At 41.6% G+C, this 12081-nt stretch overlaps 3 protein-coding genes across 3 annotated transcripts; all 3 read left to right on the forward strand.

Moving 5' to 3' along the window:
• Positions 1–765: 765 nt before the first annotated feature.
• On the forward strand, positions 766–1851 carry LOC138410852 (myosin heavy chain, cardiac muscle isoform-like). The gene is made up of 2 exons (XM_069528699.1): positions 766–1550; positions 1668–1851. The coding sequence occupies exons 1-2, from the start codon at positions 807–809 to the stop codon at positions 1833–1835; spliced, it is 912 nt and encodes a 303-aa protein (XP_069384800.1). The 5' UTR covers positions 766–806; the 3' UTR covers positions 1836–1851.
• Positions 1852–3517: 1666 nt separating this feature from the next.
• LOC138410858 (tropomyosin-like) lies at positions 3518–4603 on the forward strand. Its single transcript, XM_069528759.1, has 2 exons — positions 3518–4302; positions 4420–4603. Exon 1 carries the CDS (start codon positions 3559–3561, stop codon positions 4111–4113), a length of 555 nt encoding a protein of 184 aa, XP_069384860.1. The 5' UTR covers positions 3518–3558; the 3' UTR covers positions 4114–4302; positions 4420–4603.
• Positions 4604–6627: 2024 nt separating this feature from the next.
• On the forward strand, positions 6628–7355 carry LOC138410877 (caldesmon-like). The gene is made up of 2 exons (XM_069528896.1): positions 6628–7054; positions 7172–7355. The coding sequence occupies exons 1-2, from the start codon at positions 6797–6799 to the stop codon at positions 7337–7339; spliced, it is 426 nt and encodes a 141-aa protein (XP_069384997.1). The 5' UTR covers positions 6628–6796; the 3' UTR covers positions 7340–7355.
• Positions 7356–12081: the final 4726 nt, after the last annotated feature.

Below are 12081 nucleotides of genomic sequence, written 5' to 3' on the forward strand. Positions count from 1 at the left end.
GATTTTTTTTAATTTGTGTGTGCCCTGCGTGGTGAAATCTCTCGCAAGTCACGTAATTAAACGTAATTGTTGACAATAATAATAAATATTGTAGTTAATTAGTTATATCATTAGCTATATATTGTTTGTTTTTCATTTAATCAATAATCGTGTAAATCCTGAAACCGTGATATTTCCTCTGGCTCTGCGCCAAAATTTCATATCGTGACATCCATAGTATGTAGAGACTGTATTTAACAGAATTGAAGAAACTGTATTTAAATGTACTGGTGGTTAAATCAATGATTTGTTGGTCTGGTTCATCAACATTTAATTCAAAGTGAGTGTGGGACTGTGTTTTTAACTGTTATATGTTTGTTCGAGTCTTTCAGGTGCCAGACCACGAGAAATTGTTTGAGGACCTCCTTGAGGAAAAGCAGAATTTGGATTCTAAGAATATGCATCTGGCTCATGAAAATGCCAGTCTGAAGATCGCCATGTCCTGCAAAGAAGCTTCATGGAAAAAGGAAAAGGAGAGCATGCAGAATGCAGATTATGAAAAACTCAAGGAAGAACTACAGCTCGACCTTAAGGATGCCAAGAAAGAGTTGAGGCTCCAAGAGAAGGACTACAGGTCCTTGAGTACTCGTTGTCAAAGCCAGCAGGCAGAGATCCACAAGATCAGACGTGACCTCAAGCAAAGGTGCAACCACGTCAATGAGCTGGAGTACTCCATTAAACAGAGGGAACAGGTGATCGACAGGACAGTGCATGAGAAAATGGCACTGGAAGAGGAAATCAATGAGCTCACAACCAAGCTCAAAGCTATGGGGACAAAAGTTCTCCAGAACGAGCCTGACTGGCAGTCAGAAATCAAGGCTCTGAAGCACGAGCTCAGCCGTGAGCAGGCAGAGAAGGAGGCTGGCTCTAGTAGAATCAAGGAGCTGGAGAGACAGCTCAAGGTCACAGAAGAGAAGTGGGTGACCAAACATGAGGCCAGAATTGTCCAAACGGATCAGCTGATCAACAGTCTCACCAGTCAAAATAAGGCACTGGAAGCCAGCAACAAGAAACTCCTGTCCATGCAGCAAGCCATGGAGGCAAGGATCCTCCAGAACAAGACTGAGTGGGAGACTAAAGTTAACACTCTGGAGGATCATCTCAATAGTGAGCGGGTGGAGAAGGAGCCTGGCTCCAATCGAATCAAGGAGCTGGAGAGACAGCTCCAGGTCACAGAAGAGAAGTGGGTGACCAAACATGAGGCCAGAATTGTCTATACGGATCAGGTGATCAACAGTCTCAGCAGTCAGAATATGGCACTGGAAGCCAGCAACCAGAGGCTCATCTCTGTGCAACAAACCATCGAGGCAAGGATCCTCCAGAACAAGACTGAATGGGAGACGAAAGTTAACACTCTGGAGGACCATCTCAGTAGTGAGCAGGCTGAGAAGGAGGCTGGCTTCACAAAAATCAAGGAGCTGGAGAAACTGGTCAGCAATACTGAGCAGATGTGGGCGGCCAAGCATGAGGCAGACATAAAGCTGCTCATTCTGAAACAGATCAAGCTTCAGGTAAGTCACATCAGCTCTGTTTGATCTGAATAAGAACTTGTTGCACTTTAAGTTTGTTTCTTATTCAGACTTTTGAAAGAGAAAATATCTAAACACTTGTCGTCTCTGTCTTTTCAGGAACTGGCCTTGATGACCGATAAGGACAAGGCAAGGATTCAAGAGGAGCAAAAGAAAGCAAAGAAAGAGGCAGAGAAGAGGCAAAAGAAGGAGCTGCAAGAGAAGAAGAGGCAGGAGCAGAGAGACAAACTAGACAGAGAGAAGGAGGAGAAGCGGCAAAGGAAATGAAGAAAATATTTACATTTAGGGCATTTAGCAGATGCTTTTGTCCAAAGCAACTTACAATAAGTACATTTGTCACAAGAGAGAAACCATTCTTAAAAAAATAAAGACATTTGAAATTGAATCAATCATCTCTTGTTTCTTCCTCAATACACCCTGGTGTTCATTTTGTAAGTCATGGTTCCATATAGAGTCAAATATATGATGTGTATATGATGTGATTGAAAGCTAGTAATGTCCAATGGGTGCAGGTCGAGGAGGGCATGCAGTGTCCTCGAGCTCTCAGTCAGGCTCCACCCCTCGCTCCTACTAATGTGGTCACTTCTGATTTTAAAAAACAAGATGTATTTTCAGACTTTCATTCTTCACATTTTAGATTCACATCTAAAAAGAAATGATTGTAGGGCTCATATCATGGAAAACTGTTTGTTTAATATCACATTTAACTAAACAGTGTCTGTGATGTCCCATGTGACAGCTTCTGTGATGTCACATGTGACAGTGTCTATGATGTCAAATGTGACAGTGTCTATGATGTCATATTTGACTTTGATTGTTTAATGTAATTTATCTTTACTTCAAAGCCATCACTACCAGGTTCAGTGCCTATAGGAGTTATGGAGGAGACCTTATGAGCACAACAGCTCCAAAACTAGACCACAGATCCACAAATCTTCGATACACGAGACCGTCAGAAGACAGTATATACTTCAGTACACATATATAATACCCCTATATTTAGCCAACATGCCAAAGAACAAGTCAGGAAGGGTAATGTTTCTAAGCAGGACACATCGACGATTTTATTTTATTTTTCCAATGTTTGTCTCAAACTCAAAAATATTTTTTCTGTGAGGGGATGGACTTTAAATGAACCCATCACATTGGTGCTAATGCTAGAATGCTAGCAGTAGCATACTAGTGATTTTTTTTAATTTGTGTGTGCCCTGCGTGGTGAAATCTCTCGCAAGTCACGTAATTAAACGTAATTGTTGACAATAATAATAAATATTGTAGTTAATTAGTTATATCATTAGCTATATATTGTTTGTTTTTCATTTAATCAATAATCGTGTAAATCCTGAAACCGTGATATTTCCTCTGGCTCTGCGCCAAAATTTCATATCGTGACATCCATAGTATGTAGAGACTGTATTTAACAGAATTGAAGAAACTGTATTTAAATGTACTGGTGGTTAAATCAATGATTTGTTGGTCTGGTTCATCAACATTTAATTCAAAGTGAGTGTGGGACTGTGTTTTTAACTGTTACATGTTTGTTTGAGTCTTTCAGGTGCCAGACCACGAGAAATTGTTTGAGGACCTCCTTGAGGAAAAGCAGAATTTGGATTCTAAGAATATGCATCTGGCTCATGAAAATGCCAGTCTGAAGATCGCCATGTCCTGCAAAGAAGCTTCATGGAAAAAGGAAAAGGAGAGCATGCAGAATGCAGATTATGAAAAACTCAAGGAAGAACTACAGCTCGACCTTAAGGATGCCAAGAAAGAGTTGAGGCTCCAAGAGAAGGACTACAGGTCCTTGAGTACTCGTTGTCAAAGCCAGCAGGCAGAGATCCACAAGATCAGACGTGACCTCAAGCAAAGGTGCAACCACGTCAATGAGCTGGAGTACTCCATTAAACAGAGGGAACAGGTGATCGACAGGACAGTGCATGAGAAAATGGCACTGGAAGAGGAAATCAATGAGCTCACAACCAAGCTCAAAGCTATGGGGACAAAAGTTCTCCAGAACGAGCCTGACTGGCAGTCAGAAATCAAGGCTCTGAAGCACGAGCTCAGCCGTGAGCAGGCAGAGAAGGAGGCTGGCTCTAGTAGAATCAAGGAGCTGGAGAGACAGCTCAAGGTCACAGAAGAGAAGTGGGTGACCAAACATGAGGCCAGAATTGTCCAAACGGATCAGCTGATCAACAGTCTCACCAGTCAAAATAAGGCACTGGAAGCCAGCAACAAGAAACTCCTGTCCATGCAGCAAGCCATGGAGGCAAGGATCCTCCAGAACAAGACTGAGTGGGAGACTAAAGTTAACACTCTGGAGGATCATCTCAATAGTGAGCGGGTGGAGAAGGAGCCTGGCTCCAATCGAATCAAGGAGCTGGAGAGACAGCTCCAGGTCACAGAAGAGAAGTGGGTGACCAAACATGAGGCCAGAATTGTCTATACGGATCAGGTGATCAACAGTCTCAGCAGTCAGAATATGGCACTGGAAGCCAGCAACCAGAGGCTCATCTCTGTGCAACAAACCATCGAGGCAAGGATCCTCTAGAACAAGACTGAATGGGAGACGAAAGTTAACACTCTGGAGGACCATCTCAGTAGTGAGCAGGCTGAGAAGGAGGCTGGCTTCACAAAAATCAAGGAGCTGGAGAAACTGGTCAGCAATACTGAGCAGATGTGGGCGGCCAAGCATGAGGCAGACATAAAGCTGCTCATTCTGAAACAGATCAAGCTTCAGGTAAGTCACATCAGCTCTGTTTGATCTGAATAAGAACTTGTTGCACTTTAAGTTTGTTTCTTATTCAGACTTTTGAAAGAGAAAATATCTAAACACTTGTCGTCTCTGTCTTTTCAGGAACTGGCCTTGATGACCGATAAGGACAAGGCAAGGATTCAAGAGGAGCAAAAGAAAGCAAAGAAAGAGGCAGAGAAGAGGCAAAAGAAGGAGCTGCAAGAGAAGAAGAGGCAGGAGCAGAGAGACAAACTAGACAGAGAGAAGGAGGAGAAGCGGCAAAGGAAATGAAGAAAATATTTACATTTAGGGCATTTAGCAGATGCTTTTGTCCAAAGCAACTTACAATAAGTACATTTGTCACAAGAGAGAAACCATTCTTAAAAAAATAAAGACATTTGAAATTGAATCAATCATCTCTTGTTTCTTCCTCAATACACCCTGGTGTTCATTTTGTAAGTCATGGTTCCATATAGAGTCAAATATATGATGTGTATATGATGTGATTGAAAGCTAGTAATGTCCAATGGGTGCAGGTCGAGGAGGGCATGCAGTGTCCTCGAGCTCTCAGTCAGGCTCCACCCCTCGCTCCTACTAATGTGGTCACTTCTGATTTTAAAAAACAAGATGTATTTTCAGACTTTCATTCTTCACATTTTAGATTCACATCTAAAAAGAAATGATTGTAGGGCTCATATCATGGAAAACTGTTTGTTTAATATCACATTTAACTAAACAGTGTCTGTGATGTCCCATGTGACAGCTTCTGTGATGTCACATGTGACAGTGTCTATGATGTCAAATGTGACAGTGTCTATGATGTCATATTTGACTTTGATTGTTTAATGTAATTTATCTTTACTTCAAAGCCATCACTACCAGGTTCAGTGCCTATAAGAGTTATGGAGGAGACCTTATGAGCACAACAGCTCCAAAACTAGACCACAGATCCACAAATCTTCGATACACGAGACCGTCAGAAGACAGTGTATACTTCAGTACACATATATAATACCCCTATATTTAGCCAACATGCCAAAGAACAAGTCAGGAAGGGTAAGGTTTCTAAGCAGGACACATCGACGATTTTATTTTATTTTTCCAATGTTTGTCTCAAACTCAAAAATATTTTTTCTGTGAGGGGATGGACTTTAAATGAACCCATCACATTGGTGCTAATGCTAGAATGCTAGCAGTAGCATACTAGTGATTTTTTTTAATTTGTGTGTGCCCTGCGTGGTGAAATCTCTCGCAAGTCACGTAATTAAACGTAATTGTTGACAATAATAATAAATATTGTAGTTAATTAGTTATATCATTAGCTATATATTGTTTGTTTTTCATTTAATCAATAATCGTGTAAATCCTGAAACCGTGATATTTCCTCTGGCTCTGCGCCAAAATTTCATATCGTGACATCCATAGTATGTAGAGACTGTATTTAACAGAATTGAAGAAACTGTATTTAAATGTACTGGTGGTTAAATCAATGATTTGTTGGTCTGGTTCATCAACATTTAATTCAAAGTGAGTGTGGGACTGTGTTTTTAACTGTTATATGTTTGTTCGAGTCTTTCAGGTGCCAGACCACGAGAAATTGTTTGAGGACCTCCTTGAGGAAAAGCAGAATTTGGATTCTAAGAATATGCATCTGGCTCATGAAAATGCCAGTCTGAAGATCGCCATGTCCTGCAAAGAAGCTTCATGGAAAAAGGAAAAGGAGAGCATGCAGAATGCAGATTATGAAAAACTCAAGGAAGAACTACAGCTCGACCTTAAGGATGCCAAGAAAGAGTTGAGGCTCCAAGAGAAGGACTACAGGTCCTTGAGTACTCGTTGTCAAAGCCAGCAGGCAGAGATCCACAAGATCAGACGTGACCTCAAGCAAAGGTGCAACCACGTCAATGAGCTGGAGTACTCCATTAAACAGAGGGAACAGGTGATCGACAGGACAGTGCATGAGAAAATGGCACTGGAAGAGGAAATCAATGAGCTCACAACCAAGCTCAAAGCTATGGGGACAAAAGTTCTCCAGAACGAGCCTGACTGGCAGTCAGAAATCAAGGCTCTGAAGCACGAGCTCAGCCGTGAGCAGGCAGAGAAGGAGGCTGGCTCTAGTAGAATCAAGGAGCTGGAGAGACAGCTCAAGGTCACAGAAGAGAAGTGGGTGACCAAACATGAGGCCAGAATTGTCCAAACGGATCAGCTGATCAACAGTCTCACCAGTCAAAATAAGGCACTGGAAGCCAGCAACAAGAAACTCCTGTCCATGCAGCAAGCCATGGAGGCAAGGATCCTCCAGAACAAGACTGAGTGGGAGACTAAAGTTAACACTCTGGAGGACCATCTCAGTAGTGAGCGGGTGGAGAAGGAGGCTGGCTCCAATCGAATCAAGGAGCTGGAGAGACAGCTCAAGGTCACAGAAGAGAAGTGGGTGACCAAACATGAGGCCAGAATTGTCTATACGGAGCAGGTGATCAACAGTCTCAGCAGTCAGAATATGGCACTGGAAGCCAGCAACCAGAAACTCCTGTCCATGCAGCAAGCCATGGAGGCAAGGATCCTCCAGAACAAGACTGAGTGGGAGACGAAAGTTAACACTCTGGAGGACCATCTCAGTAGTCAGCAGGCTGAGAAGGAGGCTGGCTTCACAAAAATCAAGGAGCTGGAGAAACTGGTCAGCAATACTGAGCAGATGTGGGCGGCCAAGCATGAGGCAGACATAAAGCTGCTCATTCTGAAACAGATCAAGCTTCAGGTAAGTCACATCAGCTCTGTTTGATCTGAATAAGAACTTGTTGCACTTTAAGTTTGTTTCTTATTCAGACTTTTGAAAGAGAAAATATCTAAACACTTGTCGTCTCTGTCTTTTCAGGAACTGGCCTTGATGACCGATAAGGACAAGGCAAGGATTCAAGAGGAGCAAAAGAAAGCAAAGAAAGAGGCAGAGAAGAGGCAAAAGAAGGAGCTGCAAGAGAAGAAGAGGCAGGAGCAGAGAGACAAACTAGACAGAGAGAAGGAGGAGAAGCGGCAAAGGAAATGAAGAAAATATTTACATTTAGGGCATTTAGCAGATGCTTTTGTCCAAAGCAACTTACAATAAGTACATTTGTCACAAGAGAGAAACCATTCTTAAAAAAATAAAGACATTTGAAATTGAATCAATCATCTCTTGTTTCTTCCTCAATACACCCTGGTGTTCATTTTGTAAGTCATGGTTCCATATAGAGTCAAATATATGATGTGTATATGATGTGATTGAAAGCTAGTAATGTCCAATGGGTGCAGGTCGAGGAGGGCATGCAGTGTCCTCGAGCTCTCAGTCAGGCTCCACCCCTCGCTCCTACTAATGTGGTCACTTCTGATTTTAAAAAACAAGATGTATTTTCAGACTTTCATTCTTCACATTTTAGATTCACATCTAAAAAGAAATGATTGTAGGGCTCATATCATGGAAAACTGTTTGTTTAATATCACATTTAACTAAACAGTGTCTGTGATGTCCCATGTGACAGCTTCTGTGATGTCACATGTGACAGTGTCTATGATGTCAAATGTGACAGTGTCTATGATGTCATATTTGACTTTGATTGTTTAATGTAATTTATCTTTACTTCAAAGCCATCACTACCAGGTTCAGTGCCTATAGGAGTTATGGAGGAGACCTTATGAGCACAACAGCTCCAAAACTAGACCACAGATCCACAAATCTTCGATACACGAGACCGTCAGAAGACAGTATATACTTCAGTACACATATATAATACCCCTATATTTAGCCAACATGCCAAAGAACAAGTCAGGAAGGGTAATGTTTCTAAGCAGGACACATCGACGATTTTATTTTATTTTTCCAATGTTTGTCTCAAACTCAAAAATATTTTTTCTGTGAGGGGATGGACTTTAAATGAACCCATCACATTGGTGCTAATGCTAGAATGCTAGCAGTAGCATACTAGTGATTTTTTTTAATTTGTGTGTGCCCTGCGTGGTGAAATCTCTCGCAAGTCACGTAATTAAACGTAATTGTTGACAATAATAATAAATATTGTAGTTAATTAGTTATATCATTAGCTATATATTGTTTGTTTTTCATTTAATCAATAATCGTGTAAATCCTGAAACCATGATATTTCCTCTGGCTCTGCGCCAAAATTTCATATCGTGACATCCATAGTATGTAGAGACTGTATTTAACAGAATTGAAGAAACTGTATTTAAATGTACTGGTGGTTAAATCAATGATTTGTTGGTCTGGTTCATCAACATTTAATTCAAAGTGAGTGTGGGACTGTGTTTTTAACTGTTATATGTTTGTTCGAGTCTTTCAGGTGCCAGACCACGAGAAATTGTTTGAGGACCTCCTTGAGGAAAAGCAGAATTTGGATTCTAAGAATATGCATCTGGCTCATGAAAATGCCAGTCTGAAGATCGCCATGTCCTGCAAAGAAGCTTCATGGAAAAAGGAAAAGGAGAGCATGCAGAATGCAGATTATGAAAAACTCAAGGAAGAACTACAGCTCGACCTTAAGGATGCCAAGAAAGAGTTGAGGCTCCAAGAGAAGGACTACAGGTCCTTGAGTACTCGTTGTCAAAGCCAGCAGGCAGAGATCCACAAGATCAGACGTGACCTCAAGCAAAGGTGCAACCACGTCAATGAGCTGGAGTACTCCATTAAACAGAGGGAACAGGTGATCGACAGGACAGTGCATGAGAAAATGGCACTGGAAGAGGAAATCAATGAGCTCACAACCAAGCTCAAAGCTATGGGGACAAAAGTTCTCCAGAACGAGCCTGACTGGCAGTCAGAAATCAAGGCTCTGAAGCACGAGCTCAGCCGTGAGCAGGCAGAGAAGGAGGCTGGCTCTAGTAGAATCAAGGAGCTGGAGAGACAGCTCAAGGTCACAGAAGAGAAGTGGGTGACCAAACATGAGGCCAGAATTGTCCAAACGGATCAGCTGATCAACAGTCTCACCAGTCAAAATAAGGCACTGGAAGCCAGCAACAAGAAACTCCTGTCCATGCAGCAAGCCATGGAGGCAAGGATCCTCCAGAACAAGACTGAGTGGGAGACTAAAGTTAACACTCTGGAGGACCATCTCAGTAGTGAGCAGGCTGAGAAGGAGGCTGGCTTCACAAAAATCAAGGAGCTGGAGAAACTGGTCAGCAATACTGAGCAGATGTGGGCGGCCAAGCATGAGGCAGACATACTAAAGCTGCTCATTCTGAAACAGATCAAGCTTCAGGTAAGTCACATCAGCTCTGTTTGATCTGAATAAGAACTTGTTGCACTTTAAGTTTGTTTCTTATTCAGACTTTCGAAAGAGAAAATATCTAAACACTTGTCGTCTCTGTCTTTTCAGGAACTGGCCTTGATGACCGATAAGGACAAGGCAAGGATTCAAAAGGAGCAAAAGAAAGCAAAGAAAGAGGCAGAGAAGAGGCAAAAGAAGGAGCTGCAAGAGAAGAAGAGGCAGGAGCAGAGAGACAAACTAGACAGAGAGAAGGAGGAGAAGCGGCAAAGGAAATGAAGAAAATATTTACATTTAGGGCATTTAGCAGATGCTTTTGTCCAAAGCAACTTACAATAAGTACATTTGTCACAAGAGAGAAACCATTCTTAAAAAAATAAAGACATTTGAAATTGAATCAATCATCTCTTGTTTCTTCCTCAATACACCCTGTTGAAGGTAGGTATGTCTATGAGCGACTGAGCTCGATGGAAATAACTCTCAGGAGTACTTGGAGTTGCAGTTGTAAGAGGGCATTTATTTGTTAACCCCAAATTGAAGGCCGACAAGGCAGAATTATTCAAAGTAAATATAAAATAAAACAAACCAGTGGAAAACAAACACTGGGAAATGAGAAAATAAATAGGCACATTGGCCCAAACAAATAACTTCAATAACCAAATATTTTTGCAGAAAACCGTTTTTGGGAGAGCTCTATGACTTACGTCCTTCCAGTAGCAGCCCTCCTGACAGAATGAATCCACACGCTTAAATCGGGGCTAAGCCCGCCCCTACAATTGGAGCAAACCAAAATACAACAATAAACAGGGGTGTCCCCGGTACGTGACACCAAGAAGCTTTAACAGCTAATAAATTGAATTCCATATGACTGAACCATGTATGGTAACAAACTTAACACACGTACACTTGAAGGCGTAGCCAACTATACATACAACAGCCGAAGCAATATTAAACAGAATGCGGGTTCACTTTCGGTTACTCCGGAAGTCGAGCGTCTATTTATATCCGCATCCGGAACCGCTCGCCCCACACAAACAAACACAGACGCGACACTGAACACCGGTAAGATGTAACGCACACAGTTAACTCTTGTAATAATGAGACATGTAAACGGGGCAGTGTATTAGTGCTGTGACGGTCGGCGTGTGCACCGGCACCCCCGTGTATACGAGGCAGTGTACTGCTGCCGTGACGAGACGCCGTGCCGAGACGCCGTGCCGAGACGCCGTGCGCTCCGTCACACACCCTGGTGTTCATTTTGTAAGTCATGGTTCCATATAGAGTCAAATATATGATGTGTATATGATGTGATTGAAAGCTAGTAATGTCCAATGGGTGCAGGTCGAGGAGGGCATGCAGTGTCCTCGAGCTCTCAGTCAGGCTCCACCCCTCGCTCCTACTAATGTGGTCACTTCTGATTTTAAAAAACAAGATGTATTTTCAGACTTTCATTCTTCACATTTTAGATTCACATCTAAAAAGAAATGATTTTAGGGCTCATATCATGGAAAACTTTGTTTAATATCACATTTAACTGACAGTGTCTGTGATGTCCCATGTGACAGCTTCTGTGATGTCACATGTGACAGTGTCTATGATGTCAAATGTGACAGTGTCTATGATGTCATATTTGACTTTGATTGTTTAATGTAATTTATCTTTACTTCAAAGCCATCACTACCAGGTTCAGTGCCTATAGGAGTTATGGAGGAGACCTTATGAGCACAACAGCTCCAAAACTAGACCACAGATCCACAAATCTTCGATACACGAGACCGTCAGAAGACAGTATATACTTCAGTACACATATATAATACCCCTATATTTAGCCAACATGCCAAAGAACAAGTCAGGAAGGGTAAGGTTTCTAAGCAGGACACATCGACGATTTTATTTTATTTTTCCAATGTTTGTCTCAAACTCAAAAATATTTTTTCTGTGAGGGGATGGACTTTAAATGAACCCATCACATTGGTGCTAATGCTAGAATGCTAGCAGTAGCATACTAGTGATTTTTTTAAATTTGTGTGTGCACTGCGTGGTGAAATCTCTCGCAAGTCACGTAATTAAACGTAAACGTAATTGTTGACAATAATAATAAATATTGTAGTTAATTAGTTATATCATTAGCTATATATTGTTTGTTTTTCATTTAATCAATAATCGTGTAAATCCTGAAACCGTGATATTTCCTCTGGCTCTGCGCCAAAATTTCATATCGTGACATCCATAGTATGTAGAGACTGTATTTAACAGAATTGAAGAAACTGTATTTAAATGTACTGGTGGTTAAATCAATGATTTGTTGGTGTGGTTCATCAACATTTAATTCAAAGTGAGTGTGGGACTGTGTTTTTAACTGTTATATGTTTGTTCGTGTCTTTCAGGTGCCAGACCACGAGAAATTGTTTGAGGACCTCCTTGAGGAAAAGCAGAATTTGGATTCTAAGAATATGCATCTGGCTCATGAAAATGCCAGTCTGAAGATCGCCATGTCCTGCAAAGAAGCTTCATGGAAAAAGGAAAAGGAGAG

The sequence above is a fragment of the Paralichthys olivaceus genome, chromosome 7 (genome assembly GCF_024713975.1).
Source record: "Paralichthys olivaceus isolate ysfri-2021 chromosome 7, ASM2471397v2, whole genome shotgun sequence".
In the NCBI taxonomy this organism is placed as follows: domain Eukaryota; kingdom Metazoa; phylum Chordata; class Actinopteri; order Pleuronectiformes; family Paralichthyidae; genus Paralichthys; species Paralichthys olivaceus.